Source organism: Taudactylus pleione, unplaced genomic scaffold (assembly GCF_031769625.1).
Source record: "Taudactylus pleione unplaced genomic scaffold, aTauple2 ptg000145l, whole genome shotgun sequence".
Classification (NCBI taxonomy): domain Eukaryota; kingdom Metazoa; phylum Chordata; class Amphibia; order Anura; family Myobatrachidae; genus Taudactylus; species Taudactylus pleione.
The window spans coordinates 2,021,140-2,042,057 of NW_028284547.1; the positions used below are offsets into that span (position 1 = coordinate 2,021,140).

At 46.1% G+C, this 20,918-nt stretch overlaps 1 protein-coding gene and 1 pseudogene across 1 annotated transcript in view; one reads left to right on the forward strand and one right to left on the reverse strand.

Moving 5' to 3' along the window:
- Positions 1-203: 203 nt before the first annotated feature.
- The window catches only part of DHPS (deoxyhypusine synthase), a 28,772-nt gene continuing 8,057 nt past the window's right edge, over positions 204-20,918 (forward strand). Inside the window, exons 1-3 of the mRNA XM_088473933.1 lie at positions 204-288; positions 8,762-8,971; positions 11,759-11,872. Coding sequence (XP_088330059.1) covers positions 283-288; positions 8,762-8,971; positions 11,759-11,872 — 330 coding nt within the window. The 5' untranslated portion in view covers positions 204-282. The remainder of the gene's footprint in view (positions 289-8,761; positions 8,972-11,758; positions 11,873-20,918) is intronic.
- On the reverse strand, positions 13,714-16,130 carry LOC148522603 (uncharacterized; annotated as a pseudogene).

The following is a 20,918-nucleotide window of genomic DNA, read 5'->3' on the forward strand; positions in this document are numbered from 1 at the left end:
CTGGTCTTGGGATAGGTGAGTGCTGAGTTGATGCGGGCCCGGGAGATAATGTGACAGCCAGAAGGCCCCGCCAAGATACGGGGTCGGAAGGACGGACGTATAATATCATGTAACAACGCCCCTCCTCTGGCACGTCCCATGGTGGGCGTTGCCACTCTACAGTCCAATGAGCAGTAATGAGAATGTGTACTGGCCCCGCCCCCATCCGGGGCTTTGTCCTAGTCACTGTGTGGGCAGTTTCTGTAGGAGAGAGCGTTGAGAAATGTGAGCCGGGTCCGGAACATGGAGGTATGTGTGTTACACTGTATGTATGTATGTATGTCACATGTATGTGTTGCACTGTATGTATGTATGTCACATGTATGTGTTACACTGTATGTATGTCACATGTATGTGTTACACTGTATGTCACATGTATGTTACGCTGTATGTATGTCACGTGTATGGGTGCCACTGAGCTGTTATACTGTACATGTCACATGCATGGGTGCTAATGATGTATTATACTGTACATGTCACATGCATGGGTGCTACTGAGGTGTTATACTGTACATGTCACATGTATGGGTGCTACTGAGGTGTTATACTCTACATGTCACATGCATGGGTGCTACTGAGGTGTTATACTCTACATGTCACATGCATGGGTGCTACTGAGGTGTTATACTCTACATGTCACATGCATGGGTGCTACTGAGGTGTTATACTGTACATGTGATATGCATGGGTGCTACTGAGGTGTTATACTCTACATGTCACATGCATGGGTGCTACTGAGGTGTTATACTCTACATGTCACATGCATGGGTGCTACTGAGGTGTTATACTCTACATGTCACATGCATGGGTGCTACTGAGGTGTTATACTCTACATGTCACATGCATGGGTGCTACTGAGGTGTTCTACTCTACATGTCACATGCATGGGTGCTATTGATGTATTATACTGTACATGTCACATGCATGGGTGCTACTGAGGTGTTATACTGTACATGTCACATGCATGGGTGCTACTGAGGTGTTATACTGTACATGTCACATGCATGGGTGCTACTGAGGTGTTATACTCTACATGTCACATGCATGGGTGCTACTGAGGTGTTATACTGTACATGTCACATGTATGGGTGCTACTGAGGTGTTATACTGTACATGTCACATGCATGGGTGCTAATGATGTGTTATACTGTACATGTCACATGCATGGGTGCTATTGATATATTATACTGTACATGTCACATGCATGGGTGCTACTGAGGTGTTATACTGTACATGTCACATGCATGGGTGCTACTGAGGTGTTATACTGTACATGTCACATGCATGAGTTATACTGATGTGTTTTACTGGAATCAGTATGATTTATGGTTCTGATCCCGACGGTGGAAGCCCGGCAGGGGTGAAGATGCCGAAGCCAGAAAGGTAATTACTAACCTATTGCCCTCTAACCATAATCCTCACTTAGGGGTGCCTAACCCTAACCTACCCCCAAGTACCTAACCCCCCCTTCCCCGCAGACTAACCCCAAGTCTCCCGGGGGGTGCCTAACCCTAACTCTAACCCCCCCTTGACCTAGCCCAACCCTAACCTCACAGGGGCGTGCCTAACCCTATGTCCCCCCCGGGAGCCCCTAAACCAGGGGTCTTCAAACTTGGCCCTCAAGCTGCTGTGGAATTACACATCCCAGCATGCACTGCCATAGTTTTAGCATGCTGTTATATCAAGAAGGTGGTAGTGCATGCTGGGATGTGTAGTTCCATAGCAGCTGGAGGGCCAAGTTTGAAGACCTATGCCCTAAACTAACCCCCACCGCGGCTGTCCACGCCCTTCGATTGGTAATCCGGGTGTCGGGCTCCCAGGGTAGGTCTAATGACAGGCGTCGGGATTTCGACGCCTGTCATTTGTACCTTGCCATGATTAGACAGTCGGGAAGCCGATGGTCGGGATTTCGACCATCAGCTTCCCGACTGCTTCCCGTTATACTGTACATGTCACATGCATGGGTGCTACTGATGTGTTATACTGTATATACATGTATGGGTGCTACTGAGGTGTTATATGCACATGTCACATGTATGTGTGTCACTGATGTGTTATACTGCACGTCACATGTATGCATTTCTGATATACTATACATGTTGCTGCATGTGTGTTACTCATGTGTTTTACTGTATATTTCACTTGTATGTTATATATATATGTGTGTCACTGATGCATTATACTGCACATGTCATGTGTGCTACTGATGTGTTATACTGTACATGGCATACAAGCTATCTGCATGAAACGCTATGGACATGTCTAAACTCTTATCGCCGGTCAGATTTATTAACCCAAACGCCTTTTCATACATCTGACTCTCTTCTCATCCCCCACCCCGATCTCTCCAACCTCCAACTGCCCAAGAACCTGCTTCCTACCTGCTCCACCTGCTCCGTCCCTTCCCTGCACCCTCAGGCAGCTTCTCTACCATACTTCACCCTGGTCCGTCCCTTCCCTGCACCCTCTGGCAGCTTCTCTACCATACATCACCCTGCTCCGTCCCTTCCCTGCACCCTCTGGCAGCTTCTCTACCATACATCACCCTGCTCCGTCCCTTCCCTGTACCCTCTGGCAGCTTCTCTACCATACATCACCCTGCTCCGTCCCTTCCTTGCACCCTCTGGCAGCTTCTCTACCATACATCACCCTGCTCCGTCCCTTCCCTGCACCCTCTGGCAGCTTCTCTACCATACATCACCCTGCTCCGTCCCTTCCCTGCACCCTCTGGCAGCTTCTCTACCCTACATCACCCTGCTCCGTCCCTTCCCTGCACCCTCTGGCAGCTTCTCTACCCTACATCACCCTGCTCCGTCCCTTCCCTGCACCCTCTGGCAGCTTCTCTACCCTACATCACCCTGCTCCGTTCCTCCCCTGCACCCTCCGGCAGCTTCTCTACCATACATCACCCTGCTCCGTCCCTTCCCTGCACCCTCCGGCAGCTTCTCTACCATACATCACCCTGCTGCGTCCCTTCCCTGCACCCTCTGGCAGCTTCTCTAACATACATCACCCTGCTCCGTCCCTTCCCTGCACCCTCTGGCAGCTTCTCTACCATACATCACCCTGCTCCACCCTTCCCTGCACCCTCTGGCAGCTTCTATTCCTTACATCACCCTGCTCCGTCCCTTCCCCGCACCCTCAGGCAGCTTCTCTACCATACATCACCCTGCTCCGTCCCTTCCCTGCACCCTCTGGCAGCTTCTCTACCATACATCACCCTGCTCCGTCCCTTCCCTGCACCCTCTGGCAGCTGTTCTTCCATATATCACCCTGCTCCGTCCCTTCCCTGCACCCTCCGGCAGCTTATATTCCTTACATCACCCTGCTCCATCCCTTCCCTGCACCCTCCGGCAGCTTCTCTTCCATACATCACCCTGCTCCGTCCCTTCCCTGCACCCTCTGGCAGCTTCTCTACCATACATCACCCTGCTCCGTCCCTTCCCTGCACCCTCTGGCAGCTTCTCTACCCTACATCACCCTGCTCCGTCCCTTCCCTGCACCCTCTGGCAGCTTCTCTACCCTACATCACCCTGCTCCGTCCCTTCCCTGCACCCTCTGGCAGCTTCTCTACCCTACATCACCCTGCTCCGTTCCTCCCCTGCACCCTCCGGCAGCTTCTCTACCATACATCACCCTGCTCCGTCCCTTCCCTGCACCCTCCGGCAGCTTCTCTACCATACATCACCCTGCTGCGTCCCTTCCCTGCACCCTCTGGCAGCTTCTCTAACATACATCACCCTGCTCCGTCCCTTCCCTGCACCCTCTGGCAGCTTCTCTACCATACATCACCCTGCTCCACCCTTCCCTGCACCCTCTGGCAGCTTCTATTCCTTACATCACCCTGCTCCGTCCCTTCCCCGCACCCTCAGGCAGCTTCTCTACCATACATCACCCTGCTCCGTCCCTTCCCTGCACCCTCTGGCAGCTTCTCTACCATACATCACCCTGCTCCGTCCCTTCCCTGCACCCTCTGGCAGCTGTTCTTCCATATATCACCCTGCTCCGTCCCTTCCCTGCACCCTCCGGCAGCTTATATTCCTTACATCACCCTGCTCCATCCCTTCCCTGCACCCTCCGGCAGCTTCTCTTCCATACATCACCCTGCTCCGTCCCTTCCCTGCACCCTCTGGCAGCTTCTCTACCATACATCACCCTGTTCTGTCCCTTCCCTGCACCCTCCGGCAGCTTCTTTACCATACATACATACTGCTCTGTCCCTTCCCTGCACCCTCTGGCAGCTTTTCTACCATACATCACCCTGCTCCGTCCCTTCCCTGCACCCTCCGGCAGCTTCTTTACCATACATGACCCTGCTCTGTCCCTTCCCTGCACCCTCTGGCAGCTTTTCTACCATACATCATCCTGCTCTGTCCCTTCCCTGCACCCTCCGGCAGCTTCTCTACCATACATCACCCTGCTCTGTCCCTTCCCTGCACCCTCCGGCAGCTTCTCTACCATACATCACCCTGCTCTGTCATTTCCCTGCACCTTCCGGCAGCTTCTCTACCATACATCACCCTGCTCCGTCCCTTCCCTGCACCCTCCGGCAGCTTCTCTACCATACATCACCCTGCTCTGTCCCTTCCCTGCACCCTCCGGCAGCTTCTCTACCATACATCACCCTGCTCTGTCCCTTCCCTGCACCCTCCGGCAGCTTCTCTACCATACATCACCCTGCTCCGTCCCTTTCCTGCACCCTCCGGCAGCTTCTCTACCATACATCACCCTGCTCCGTCCCTTCCCTACACCCTCCGGCAGCTTCTCTACCATACATCACCCTGCTCTGTCCCTTCCCTGCACCCTCCGGCAGCTTCTCTACCATACATCACCCTGCTCCGTCCTTTCCCTGCACCCTATGGCAGCTTTTCTACCATACATCACCCTGCTCCGTCCCTTCCCTGCACCCTCTGGCAGCTTTTCTACCATACATCATCCTGCTCCACACTTCTCACTTCTAATTCTCCTGGACCTGTTGGCTGGATTTCACACTGTGGACCACTCGCGTCTCATACAAATGCTGCCTTACCTGGCTGTGTGGGACAGTGGGCCTGATTCAGCATAGGTCACAACTACGATCGCAACTGCGTAATCGCATGTAATGAAGCTGCGAATATACGCTAATGCCTGCCACCGCTCAGCCAACTTAGAGACGCCCACTGCTGCCCTCTCACATCAGTAACACCTGGCAGTCCTGCTTATACATCAGAGCATATCGGCCCCTCATGCACAATTACAGCAGGTCTGACCCGTCGCAGAAGCTGCAAATCTCGGTGCACGCAGTGAGTACTCAGGCTGCGTAGGCAATCTCAGTGGCTAATTTATGCATGCCCATGCAACGGGGTTCTAAAGGACAGGCACGCCTGCGTTTGTGCAACCACTCCCAAGTCATCACCCCCAAACGTTTGCGGCCTGTCACTCACTCTGCAATGGATTCCACAGTGCGTCTGTACTCTCAGAGAGATTGGCGCCCAAGCGCGGTACGCAACAATCGTCTGTTCTGCGTACGCGGTTGCTATAGCTTTCCATGCTGAATCAGGACCAGTGTCCTAACCTGGTTCACATCCTATTCATCAAGCTGCTCTTTTCTCTGGATCCATCTCCTCTCCCCTTCCTATATCGGCTGTTGTGCCACAAGGCTCGGTACTAGGTCCTCTGCTATTCTCTATACCAGTGGTTCTCACACAGGTCACGTTTTCCAGGTCACCCAGCAGGTGCACAGGTGTGTTTCATAATCTCTGACACATTTTAAAGGTCCACAGGTGGAGCAAATTATGTGATTCTGTGAGGAGACCTGGAAAAGATGCATTGTTTGGGGTCCCGAGGACCGAGTTTGAGAACCTGTGCTCCATACCAGTTAATGATATTCCTACCTAATTCAGACTCGCTCATGAGTGCTCGCAAGCGGGTCGATGTTGGCCCAGTGCGAATGCGCACGACGGACCCGGCTCCGTCGTGCGCATGCGCGAGACCCGGATAGCGACAGCCAAGCCGTCGCTATGGGTCTCGTACCAAAGGGGGCGTGCTGACGATGGTGAGTGACAGCACGCCCCCGTTGGTGGGCGTGGCTGGCCAGACGGAGATGTTCCTATGGGAACGCCTCCCGTCTGGGGCCGGCCCCACTGACATCACAAGTGATGTCAGTGGGAGTGCTTTCGGCTCTGATAGAGCCAAAAGCACTCCAGGGCTTGCGGCAACAAGCCCCTACCACAAGGGTCTCGTTGCAAGCCCGATGGTCGCGATGGTCTTGACCATCGTGACCATCTTTCTGGCCGCTCGCTATAGCTGTGGGTGGTCACCAACAGCTATGCGAGCGACCAGGAGGCCGTTCTAAAAAAAGAGCAGGACGGCTCTGATTCAGAGCCAGCGCACTGTCAGAGTGTCCGGCTCTGAATCAGGGCCTCTGTCCTCAAGACGCCAAACAGTGCATGTTTTCCAGGTCTCTCACATAATCACAAGTGAGGGCAGCACAGATGGTGTAATGGTTAGCGTTACTGCCTTACAGCACTGAGGTCATGGGTTTGATTCCCACTACGGCCCGACTTGTGTGGACTTTGTATATTCTCCCTGTGCTTGCTTGGGTTTCCTCTGGGTACTCCGGTTTCCTCCCACACTCCAAAATTATACAGGTAGGTTAATTGGCTCCCTACAAAAAATTGACCATAGTGTGTATGTTCGTGTGCATGTCATAGGGAAATAGATTGTAAGCTCCACTGGGGCAGGGACTGATGTGAATGGTAAGATATTCTCTGTAAAGCGCTGCGGAATATGTGTGCGCTATATAAATAACTGGTAATAAATAATAAATAAAGAAGTGAGATAATTAGCTCCACCTGTGGCTCTTTTAAAATGTGTCAGTGAGTAACGAATACACATGTGCACCTGCTCGGAGACCTGGCAAACATGAACTGTGTGGGGTCCTGAGGACCGAGTTTGAGAACCACTGTCCCTACCTTATAGGATTGGCATCACCATAGCCCTACCTGCAGTTGGGCCTGGGCGACGCACTGTTCTGTTCTTACTTGGACCCCCAACTATGTCAGCCAGTCCCATTGCTGACCAGTCACTATTTCCCATTACAGTCAGGCTGGACTAATATGTAATATGGAAGGTTTAACCCTGTGTATTAAACTCCTATTGTCCTATAGAGTGTAAGCTTTTGAGTTGCGCCCTCTTACCGCTTTGTCTGTCCCATTGTTTTTTACTGTAGTTTTTTAAAAACCTACCGATATTTCCAAGGTTGGGGGATTAAAAAAATATATAGAAAGAGTGAAAGGCCAAGGTTATACACACTGGGGATCTATCGCAGATCTGACCCATAATACACATGGGTTATAATGATAATATTTTATTTATTTACAACTGGTTTAGTGTTGGGTATAAAATGTGAGAGGGTTGCAGGCAAATGTGTGGGGTATACTGTCGACATGAGAATGTCTACATGGTCAGAATGTTAACATGCTTAACATGTCGACATAATTAAGATGTCAACAAACAGTCCTGGTTGTCCAGCGGTGACTTACCTTGTTCGGCAAAGCTGTCGACATTGTGACATGAACCCGTTTTCCCTTACTTGTTCCTCAGTGGACAGGCCACGTTTTAAGGATATCCTTTCTTGAGCACAGATGGTTACATTAAAATGACCGAGTCACTAATTAAGTCACCTGTGCTTAAGCATGGATATCCCTAAAACCTGGACTGTCCTCTGGTGTTTGGCAGGCACATATAGCTGTATACTCTGGAGGAGGAGGGTGTGTATCCGGGTGAGTGTCTGTTTAGTCATTGTGTCTCTTAATGCTTAATCTTAATGCACAGCGCTTCCAGTGTAGTGGTATTAGTTTATAATATGAGGCTTCAGTGTTTTATTACCATGATTGTCCCTATTTGTACTGTGTCGCAGAGATTACACAGGTGCTGTATAAATTCATGTTCATAATAACGTGTGTGTCACTGATGTAATGCTCTACACATATTATGGGGGGGAGATGTACTAAGCCTTGGACATCGATAAAGTACAAGCCAATCAGCTCCTAACTGTCATGTTATAGGCTGTGTTTAAAAAAATGACAGTTGGTAGCTGATTGGTTGGTAGTTTATCTCTCTCCACTTTATCCCTCGCCAAAGCTTGGTACATCTGCCCCATAGGTGACTTCGTACGATACGGCGCAAGGTGATAGCGATTTTGTTATTGAGTCGTGATGTGTCAGGGCGTGCTGGGATTTGTAGTTCCACAGCAGGTATGAGGTCGCATGTTCATTAACCCCGCTGTATGGACTGGATGAAATGCAGCCTCCTCTTCCTTGCGGACATAGCTGCACATTGGTGCGACCCCCTCTTACTGTTTTCAGAAAAGAATAATAATAATAATAATAATACTACTATACTTTCTGGGGGGAGCCAGTGATTATTGAGAAGCACATTACCATTTCATACAGAGGTGGGAAATCTCTGCTCCAGAGGCACCCTGCGGCTCCAGAGGCACCCTGCGGCTCAGCGCCACTAAGTGAATTCACCCTCTATACGCCCTGGTGTCACTATTTCGGGGGGGGGGGACTAAAGCCTGCAGGAAGGGGATGCCTTTGTGTTGTCCGGTCACTATGTTGGATAAATAATGCCCCCTATTCCAAAGCACCATCTGTCTGTACCCCTAGATGATGTCTCCTTTACTTCATGGTGTCCAGCATTGATAAAGTACTCCATTCATATACATGCTTTATTGCAGGCTCAGAACACCACTATGGCAGAGGGTCTGCCCAGCGATGCAAAGGGGGCAGTGCTGATGCCCAGTGACTCTCTGCCAGAGGACACGCCCCAGGTCAGAGGTTATGACTTCAATAGCGGGGTCAACTATGAAGCATTGCTGCAGAGTTACCTAACCACCGGCTTTCAGGCTTTCCACTACGGACAGGCGGTGCGGGAGATCAACAACATGGTAAGAAGGTGGACACGTAGGGATGTGTGCAAGGGGGTAGGAAGTGTCAGAGGCGGTCTACCAGGAATGGGACTGACAAATCTGAATTTACACTGCAGTCAGGACGGATTGTTGATAAAGGGAGGGGAATAATCTGCTTCAGCTATATGTTATGGGGAGAAAAAAATAATGGGAAATAAAGTAATTTTGTTTTAAATCTTATAGCTACACCCCCAATGACATCACATAAATAATTTATCATGTCTCAAACCTCTGAAAAACACCCCTAATTACAGCATATAAATAAAGTACTCTATCTCACACCTATGAGCCACGCCCCAGTGACATAGTATACATAAGGTACTGTATCTCACACCTATGAGCAACAGCCCCCAGTGACATAGTATACATAAGGTACTGTATCTCACACCTATGAGCAACGCCCCCAGTGACATAGTATAAATAAGGTACTGTATCTCACACCTATGAGCCACGCCCCCAATGATGACCTATAAATAGGGCACTGTATCTCACACACCTTTTAAGCCATACTCCCAGTGACATCATACAGATAGGGTACTGTATCTCACACCTATGAGTCACGCCCCCAGTGACATCATATAAATAGGGTACTGTATTTCACACACCTTTTAAGCCATACTCCCAGTGACATAATACAAATAAGGTACTGTATCTCACACCTATGAGCAACACCCCCAGTGACATAGAATAAATAAGGTACTGTATCTCACACCTATGAGCAACGCCCCCCGTGACATAGTATAAATAAGGTACTGTATCTCACACCTATGAGCAACGCCTACTAGTGACGTAGTATAAATAAGGTACTGTATCTCACACCTATGAGCAACAGCCCAGTGACGTAGTATAAATAAGGTACTGTATCTCACACCTATGAGCAACGCCCCCAGTGACGTAGTATAAATAAGGTACTGTATCTCACACCTATGAGCAACGCCCCCAGTGACGTAGTATAAATAAGGTACTGTATCTCACACCTATGAGCAGCGCCCCCAGTGACGTAGTATAAATAAGGTACTGTATCTCACACCTATGAGCAACACCCCAGTGACGTAGTATAAATAAGGTACTGTATCTCACACCTATGAGCAACACCCCAGTGACATAGTATAAATAAGGTACTGTATCTCACACCTATGAGCAACAGCCCCCAGTGGCGTAGTATAAATAAGGTACTGTATCTCACACCTATGAGCAACGCCCCAGTGACATAGTATACATAAGGTACTGTATCTCACACCTATGAGCAACAGCCCCCAGTGACATAGTATACATAAGGTACTGTATCTCACACCTATGAGCAACGCCCCCAGTGACATAGTATAAATAAGGTACTGTATCTCACACCTATGAGCAACGCCCCCAGTGACATAGTACAAATAAGGTACTGTATCTCACACCTATGAGCAACAGCCCCCAGTGACATAGTATACATAAGGTACTGTATCTCACACCTATGAGCAACGCACCAGTGACATAGTATAAATAAGGTACTGTATCTCACACCTATGAGCAACACCCCAGTGACATAGTATAAATAAGGTACTGTATCTCACACCTATGAGCAACGCCCCCAGTGACGTAGTATAAATAAGGTACTGTATCTCACACCTATGAGCAACGCACCAGTGACGTAGTATAAATAAGGTACTGTATCTCACACCTATGAGCAACGCCTACCAGTGACATAGTATAAATAAGGTACTGTATCTCACACCTATGAGCAACAGCCCCCAGTGACATAGTATAAATAAGGTACTGTATCTCATACCTATGAGCAACAGCCCCCAGTGGCGTAGTATAAATAAGGTACTGTATCTCACACCTATGAGCAACGCACCAGTGACATAGTATAAATAAGGTACTGTATCTCACACCTATGAGCAACACCCCAGTGACATAGTATAAATAAGGTACTGTATCTCACACCTATGAGCAACGCCCCCAGTGACGTAGTATAAATAAGGTACTGTATCTCACACCTATGAGCAACGCCCCCAGTGACGTAGTATAAATAAGGTACTGTATCTCACACCTATGAGCAACGCCCCCAGTGACATAGTATACATAAGGTACTGTATCTCACACCTATGAGCAACGCACCAGTGACATAGTATAAATAAGGTACTGTATCTCACACCTATGAGCAACGCCTACCAGTGACATAGTATAAATAAGGTACTGTGGGGTTTATGTGAAAAGCGTGGAGAAGTTGCCCATAGCAACCAATCAGCTCCTACCTATTATTTTATAGACTTTACTTGATAAATGCTACTTCAAAGCTGATTGGTTGCTATGGTCAAATTCTCCACTGGTCCACTTCTCCACGCTTTTCACTACTTGATACATAAACCCCTCTATCTCGCACCTATAAGCCACGCCCCTAGTGACATCATATAAATAGGGTACTGTATCTCGCCTGCTTTTATCTCATAACAATGCCCCACTAAGCTTATATACATGGTGTGCTGTATCTCATAGCAACGCCCCAAATGTCCTTACAGCACACCATGTATATATTTCATAGCAACACTCGACATGACCTTATATACATGGGGTGCTTTATCTCATAGCAACACCCCAAATGACATCCCTTTTTTGCATTGGATTTGTATATGTTGTATTTTCATAGAATATTGTGGATTGTTATATTGCACATGTACAAATGATAGATAACACATCCATGTAATCTAATTCCAGCGTAATATAAGTACATGCAAGAGAGTAACCTGTCTCTCCTTCATGTGTGTATCCTTCCCTCTGCAGATCAAAACCAAGCTCTCGTCCCCTGGCGGATGCACCATCTTACTGGGCTACACCTCCAACCTCATCAGCTCGGGCGTGCGGGAGATCATCCGGTATCTGGCAGAGCACAAGATGGTGAGGGGGCAGCCTGGGGAATTATCTTTACTTTCAAACTGCGACTCTCCAGATATTGTGGAATTACAAATCTGAGCATGCCCTGCCTGGCAGGGACTAAAGTATTCATGGTGGGGAGCAGAATGCCATAGATCAAGCTAGTATGTGGATGTACAAAACATTCATAGTTTCAAAAAACACTTAAGGACGCTAAACCCCAAAATTGAAATGTTCAGATATGAACGATGGAGGTAAAATCCATTATTCAGCGTTACCCTGACCCCCTTCTACTGCTCTGCTAACATGCGTCACCCTGACCCCCTACTGCAGCTCTGCTAACATGCGTCACCCTGACCCCCTACTGCAGCTCTGCTAACATGCGTCACCCTGACCCCCTACTGCAGCTCTGCTAACATGCGTCACCCTGACCCCCTACTGCAGCTCTGCTAACATGCGTCACCCTGACCCCCTACTGCAGCTCTGCTAACATGCGTCACCCTGACCCCCTACTGCAGCTCTGCTAACATGCGTCACCCTGACCCCCTACTGCAGCTCTGCTAACATGCGTCACCCTGACCCCCTACTGCAGGTCTGCTAACAAGCATCACCCTGACCCCCTACTGCAGCTCTGCTAACATGCGTCACCCTGACCCCCTACTGCAGCTCTGCTAACATGCGTCACCCTGACCCCCTACTGCAGCTCTGCTAACATGCGTTACCCTGACCCCCTACTGCAGCTCTGCTAACATGCATCACCCTGACCCCCTACTGCAGCTCTGCTAACATGCGTCACCCTGACCCCCTACTGCAGCTCTGCTAACATGCGTTACCCTGACCCCCTAATGCAGCTCTGCTAACATGCGTCACCCTGACCCCCTACTGCAGCTCTGCTATCATGCGTTACCCTGATCCCCCTACTGCAGCTCTGCTATCATGCGTTACCCTGATCCCCCTACTGCAACTCTGCTAACATGCGTCACCCTGACCCCCTAATGCAGCTCTGCTAACATGCGTCACCCTGACCCCCTACTGCAGCTCTGCTAACAAGCGTTACCCTGACCCCCCTACTGCAGCTCTGCTAACAAGCGTCACCCTGACCCTCTACTGCAGCTCTGCTAACATGCGTCACCCTGACCCCCTACTGCAGCTCTGCTAACATGCGTCACCCTGACCCCCTACTGCAGCTCTGCTAACATGCGTCACCCTGACCCCCTACTGCAGCTCTGCTATCATGCGTCACCCTGACCCCCTACTGCAGCTCTGCTATCATGCGTCACCCTGACCCCCTACTGCAGCTCTGCTATCATGCGTCACCCTGACCCCCTACTGCAGCTCTGCTAATATGCGTCACCCTGACCCCCTACTGCAGCTCTGCTAACATGCGTCACCCTGACCCTCTACTGCAACTCTGCTAACAAGCGTTACCCTGACCCCCTACTGCAGCTCTGCTAACATGCGTCACCCTGACCCCCTACTGCAGCTCTGCTATCATGCGTCACCCTGATCCCCTACTGCAGCTCTGCTAACATGCGTCACCCTGACCCCCTAATGCAGCTCTGCTAACATGCGTCACCCTGACCCCCTACTGCAGCTCTGCTAACATGCCTCACCCTGACCCCCTACTGCAGCTCTGCTAACATGCGTCACCCTGACCCCCTAATGCAGCTCTGCTAACATGCGTCACCCTGACCCCCTACTGCAGCTCTGCTAACATGCGTCACCCTGACCCCCTACTGCAGCTCTGCTAACATGCGTCACCCTGACCCCCTACTGCAGCTCTGCTAACATGCGTCACCCTGACCCCCTACTGCAGCTCTGCTAACAAGCGTTACCCTGACCCCCCTACAGCAGCTCTGCTAACATCATCCATAAGTTGCATACGCAAGGTGCAATCTCTTTGCCGAAAGGAAAGGATGTCTGCAAATAAATAGGGAATTAGAATAATACCAAACATGATATGTCCTCTGTATCCTGAACATTAGATCTCTATAAGGTAAATCTTACATTATTATTAATAACTATAAATAACTCTATTAACCCTGGTTATAAAGACAGTGTGTAGGAACCATTTTATAAGTGAATATGTATGTGTGCAAATGTATAAATATGCATATGTATAAAAATGCATTCGCATGTGATATGCAAATATACGCTAGCACGCCGTAGCATGCTAGTCGCATGTTTTCATACAAAGACGATCGTATCGATAGATAATAATTGCAAACAACTTCTCCAATTATTTGACTTTAACAGTCCACCCTTTTATAGTTCACAAAACACTATCATATGTTCTTCTTATCATATTTAGTCAGACATATATATATATATATATATAAAAAAAAAATATATATATATATATATATATATATATACATATTTTATTTTTTTATATACGGTATAAGACAAATCAGACATTGTTTATTCAATAATGTGCCTCAGGAAAGGGTAAGACAACCCTTATACGCAATCAACTGATCCTCTGAGGATCATTGGTAGGATGTGGGAACTCCTCTAACCTATAAAGGATGCTTGGGGAAATTAGGACTACATTTTCTATAATGTCTGGTGTAACATTTACTATACATATAATTAAGCATGACTAAACCTATTCACATTTTTATTACTTGATTGTGCTTTCGATTTCAGGATTATAATGCAGTTCTTCATCAATCTTGATACCTGTGCTTCTCACCACCATTACAGTTTAATTTTCAATGTTTACCTCGGTGGAACGTTTTCCACACTTCAACACAGTAGGAACAGATCTGACACATAAGCCAATTACTAAAATGACACCAAGTATAAGAATAAGAAGCTTACCTACACTAACAACCATTTCCTGTACCCACTCCCCTAGACCAGAGAACCATTTTGTTACTTTTTCCTTTATCACGTACAGTGAAGAATTATGATTCTTCTGAAATCCCCATTTTAATTGTAACATTTCATCCATTCTCCGGTCAATAACTTCTTTGGGGTCATCGGTATTATTGGTAATGTATGTGCAACATTTGACACCAAATTGGGTTGCCAAAGTCACACAATATCCACCAGTAATAGATGTGAGATAATTTAACACCAGTCTATGTTGCACTAACTCCTTTTTATAAGCCTGTAGCTCCTTACCCGTATACCTGAAAGTGTCATCATACATCTCTGTGATGTTGTCTATCAATTTAGCCAGGTATTGATTATACCTAAAATTTAAAGTTCCCCGAGCGATCCTGGTGGGATCTAATGCAACCATAATTTGGAAGCCAGTGGTTTCACTAATTAACTGTGTAGCTACATGTTCTTCACCAGGGATCATATTTATTTTGCCACGATGTCTATACTGTGTGTGTATGTATGGAGGTGATGTAGTTCTATGGATATCAATCATTTCGTCATGTGTAAGGGTCATAACTTCTGGGACCAATTTACCTATAAAACATAAACCCTTGGAACTCGGAGATAACCAGGAATAAGCCTTTCTTCCACAACCATAGTACACCTCATCTGGGACGACATAAGGTACATTACTATCATGGATAATATTACATAACGTTTTGACGAAACTACCCATGCCTATTGTCTCCATCTGTTCAAGACACGTTTCAGCATGGATAACATTTTGATAATAACTAAGAGGAACTTTCCCAATGGATACTATCCTATGTTTGTTAGTACGTCCTCGTCTATGATGTCCAGCACTATTCCTGGTTATTGGTGATCTTGAGAGTCTCCTATCAGAATTGGTGTGGCGAGCCATTGTCTGATCCAATAGGCCAGCTTCCCAATTCTCCAGTCTCTCTATATGTGAGATATTTAGACACAGCAAAGACCGGTCTAAGGAGTATTGGCGAAGCTTTAGACTAGGGACCTAGTGATATTATACCTCCCGTCTATGGACCTTCCTCCACGTAATTCAAGGACCTCAGAGACGTTTTCTGGGAATGGTACTAATCCTACATTATGTTGTCCCTGAGGTACGTGAGAGCACACCCAACACTCAGTTTGGTTTAGGACCTTACCCACTATGGAATGATAATCCTCTAGAGGATGCCTGCCCAAATCCAGATTACTATTGGACTGGCATTGTTGGATGCACTTCTCTTTAACTGGGGACCCACAGTACTCACAGATACAATAGCCCCTCACATTGTCTCCGAGTTCCATAGCTAGCAGATCTTTTCATGACCCCTGAACTGAGTTTGACAACATGCTGCACTGATTGTTTTATCAACCTTTTTTCCAACTCCACTTCATCAATATCACTACCGGACCCTCTGTCCATCATCTGTCCTCCGTCACAAAAATAGAATGTCCTGAAAAAAAAATGAAAAGGAGAAAAATCCTGGAACAAGAAAAATATAAAACTTGCCACTCCATTGCTGGGATACTAGTCTGTACACGTCTTTGGCTCAGGTGTTTTAGCTGCAGTCTTTAGTTCTCCCGGAACAGGTTTGCAATTGACAGGTCTGTGTTGTCAGTCTCGACTTTGTCTTGTACCTTCTTCGGGTGGTTAACTTTCCTGTAGTGGGTAAAATGGACTCAAGTATCTCTTTCTGCTACCGTCAGAGATGTAGTACTGGTCATCGACACTTGGTAAGGGTCTTCCCAACGGTCTGTTAAACAACCTGAGCATAAGAAATTGCGGATCATAACATATTCCTTAGGTTCAACATCATGACAGTTTGTTTCTGGCATACCAGGTGACAGCATTTTGAGTTTCTTTTACTGTTGTTTTAGCTGTCTGCTCAGTTTTATGAGATACTGCACAGTCCCTTCAATTTCGCACTTCAAATCGTCCTGTGGACCTATGATCAAATGAGGTTGTCTTTCAAAAAGTATCTCAAAGGGGGACAGATTAAGAGGAGGTCTGAGAGTGGTTCTGATGCTATGGAGGACTAGCGGCAAAGCTTCTGGCCACGCCAATCCAGTGTCAGCCATTATCTTATGGTCGGTAAGGGGTATGAAGTCTGTTATTGATTCCCATAGGTTTACACATGTTCTGAAAGACATCACCAGAGTACCCCTATCACTTTCTATCACTTTGGGAATACCAAATCTACACACAAATTCCTGAACAATTTTCTTAGCAGTAAAAACAACACCATTAGAGGCAGCTTGATAGGCTTCTATCTAATTAGAGAAAATGTCAATACAAACTAATACATACTTTAAATACCTGCAGGGTGGTAATTGGATGGCGTCGTTTTGTATTACCTGAAAAGGTCCGTCTGTAGGAGAAATATGGGATGGCTCTGTATTGTCTTCCCAGTGTTCTTTCTCAAGCAAGTAAGACAGACCATTGCTCTCTTAACAGCCTGTGAAGAGAATCCTGGTACGCACCAAAATGCACCCACAAGTTCACACATACCTTCCTTACCCAGATGAGTCAGACCATGTGCAGCCTCTGCTAGGCTTGGAAGCTATGTCTTATGGATGGTACTGGCCTACCTTGTCCATCCTTCCAAAGTCCCAAGGACTCCTGACCACATTCCTTTGCCTTCCAGATGACCTTTTCCTGCTGGGAACACAAATCTTGAATTTCAATTAGCTTCTATACTCTTAGAACTTCAAACATTATCTTAGTAACACTTGTTTTTACAGGTAGCCCTGCTGCCTACTTTGCGGCTTCATCTGCCCTACTGTTGCCAAGTGACAATGGGTTTCTGTCATATGCATAAAACGTGATTCGTAAGGGTCATAGGACCCCAACTTTATATATATATATATATATATATATATATATATATATATTAGAATCAAACTGATATAAATGTTCCATGCAATCATGCGTATCTGTGTAACTGCTAAATCCTCGTCACTCTCCACCCTTTGTATCTTATGAGATACATATGGTAAATAAATTACAGGATTTAGCATATTACATCTTTTGATGGTTATTATTTGATGATGCCATAAGGGACAACTTCCATCTTGTGCTCGTTTGTATCAAATGTAGAATGTGCAGATACTGCATAGTGTGCATATAACATTAGATCATGCCCTTATACTGTGTTTTTCATAAATCCTGTCCGGTGTCAAGTGCCTCATCCCCTGGTTCAGACATGTCTCACAATATTTCTCCTTTGACCGACATGGCTGTAGCTTATCCTTAATGTGTCCTGCTTGCAAGAGATGAAACAATTGTTTTAGCATCAGGCAAAAATAATAAAAAAAATAAATAAATAATGATCATAACAATAACTCATCCATATGACTAATGATGGATACATATAGAGGTTATTAAGGATCTGGTCGCCCCTCTATCTAAAATAAAAGTTTGATTAGTACCAGAAAAAAAAAAAAATATATTTATATATATATATATATATATATATATATATATATATATATAAATATATATATTTTTTTTTTTATTTAATATGTGGGTTCATGGGCACTACCAAATGTTATAGCAACTTTTTGCATATTGAAAAGTGCATTTATTTTACAATGCTGTATTTATTTATTTATTCCCTGTTTTACTCATAAATCCTCCCAATAAGATTACCGGTGTCTTAATGGTTACTCTAATATATGGTAAATACATTAATTTATTTGGGAATATTTAATTTCAATTTTTTTTTTTTTTTAAATTTAAGCGTGATATCCTACCTCATCTGTTCGCTAGCCTGATGAGTTAAACTCTAATATCCGCTAATCATATTTATTCTAGGCCTTTTTAAATTATTTTCTTGTCATTACAACCTATTCCAAAGTGATCTTGTTTTTGTCAGCAGGTTTACAGCCCATTATACTGCTCCCACTAAATATATTAACTGGCATCTTCTCATGGCATGTCAAAGTGACATAACCTGTGTGTATACTCTTTGATCTTCTATGCACACATCACTCTCTTCAAAGAATACTTTGTTCCATTGTATTGAGACACCACCTTGTAACCAAATTAACATTCAATCTATTGTCTAGATTTCCAGGTAGATCAAAGAAAAAAAACAAAAAAACAGTTAACATATAGTAACTATTCTGATTTGAGTTCCTAATATCAATATTTACTGTAAACAAGGACACGTGATTCTCCTAAAATGCACAATGACTAAGCCTTACATATTTAAAATATATATATTACATTCAAAACTGTTTACTCTATTTCCATCTATGAAGTGTGTGTGTGTATGTACATATATATATAAATAAATAAATCACAGGGGCTCTGCACTCACCATAATAACTAACAATAATAATAATAAACATAATAAACAGTGGAGTTTTGGTTCATGTATTGATCAATGCATTTAAGCTTGCAGCCCCCGTCACGGGACCCCACTTTACTGCAAGTCCCTACTCTATTGCTCAGAATTATAACATGGACATAGCCATCACATTAGTGTTAAACTCAGGGTATGCTATCAAGGTTTAAAGCTCACAGCAACTTTGCTTTTAAATGTGAGACAGTTACCAAGCACACCTGTAGCAAAGCACCTAGGAAAACAGCTGACATAAGTTAGATAACTAGTTAAAAGGGGTGCATGAGAAAATGTGATCACAAAAATGATTAATTATAAAAATGAATCATAATAAACAAAAAGCACTAATCCACTGCACTCACCATTCCTAGATTTGGGGTGCAACATGGTATGTGACCACATTGTTTAAATAGAAATCACAGGGGCTCTGCACTCACCATAATAACTAACAATAATAATAATAAACAGTGGGGTTTTGGTTCATGAATTGATCAATGCATTTAAGCTTGCAGCCTCCGTCACGGGACCCCACTTTACTGCAAGTCTCTACTCTACTGCTCAGAATTATAACATAGATATAGCCATCACATTAGTGTTAAACTCAGGGTATGCTATCAAGGTCCTGTGACCTTGATATTTTATACATATATAAAAACATTTTACTATAGTTAAAATCACCTTTAAATCTAATATTCCAAAATTATGAATAACAGTTGCCCCTTTGCAGCCGGTATACAATCGGGAAGCCGGCTGCCTTAATACTGGCAGCCGGCTTCCCGACTGTCATATCCCGGTGAGGGTGAAATGCTGGGCATCTAGATATAGACGCCTGACATTTCCCGACGCCGGGAGACCGGCGCCTGGCATCCCTTCGATCGGGCGAGCGGACAGCCGCGGGGGGGGGGGAGGGTTAGGTTTAGGGCTCCCGGGGGGGACTTAGGGTTAGGCACCCCCCCAGGGGACTTAGGTTTAGGCTGCAGGGAAGGGGGAGTTAGGGTTAGGCACTTGGGGGGGAGGTTAGGGTTAGGCAAGGGGGAGGGAGGGTTAGGGTTAGGCACCCCCGGGGGGACTTAGGGTTAGGCACCCCCCCCCAGGGGACTTAGGTTTAGGCAGCAGGGAAGGGGGAGTTAGGGTTAGGCACTTGGGAGGAGGTTAGGGTTAGGCACCCCTAAGGAGGGTTAGGGGGTTAGGTTAGAACATACTTACCTATCGACGATCGGGATTTCCAGCGATGTCGGGCTTCCGCTGCCGGGAACTCTGCTGTGGGCGGCCAGGCGCTGCCGGGAATCTCATGGCTGGCGGTATTTCATACCGATTCCTTGCAGCCATAATAAATTGTTTTGATTGGCCACACATTAAACTAACGTTGTTGTTCCCAATACATTTTTAAATTTTTCTTCAAACCATTACCTTTAAAATTACTTAGCATGGATATAAATTACTTATTTCATTTTTTATATATATATTTTTATGTATCGGCTGTACTAAGCATATGGCGGCGGGGGCGCACTTGCGCTCCCTTCTCCTCGCTTTGTAACGCTTCCTTCTGGTACGCACGAGCTACTTTGCCACGTGTTCCCTTCTTGTTGTCACAGTTTTAAATAGTCATTATTTTTTTTAACTCTCTTTTTCAGTTATTTAATTAAACATTTTAACTCTTTCAGTACTTAACACCTCCTGAATCGAAACTTCCAATCTTGGGAAAAGGTCTCATGCATCCTCTGGTCATCTTGACCCATATGTCGCAGTACGCCGTAGCATACGCACCATATTTCACATGCATAAGATATGTTGCCGAACCAATCGGCCCCTTTAAGCAGCACCTCAATCGACCATTTCTATCGTTCGCTTTGCACCCGTTTTGCGCA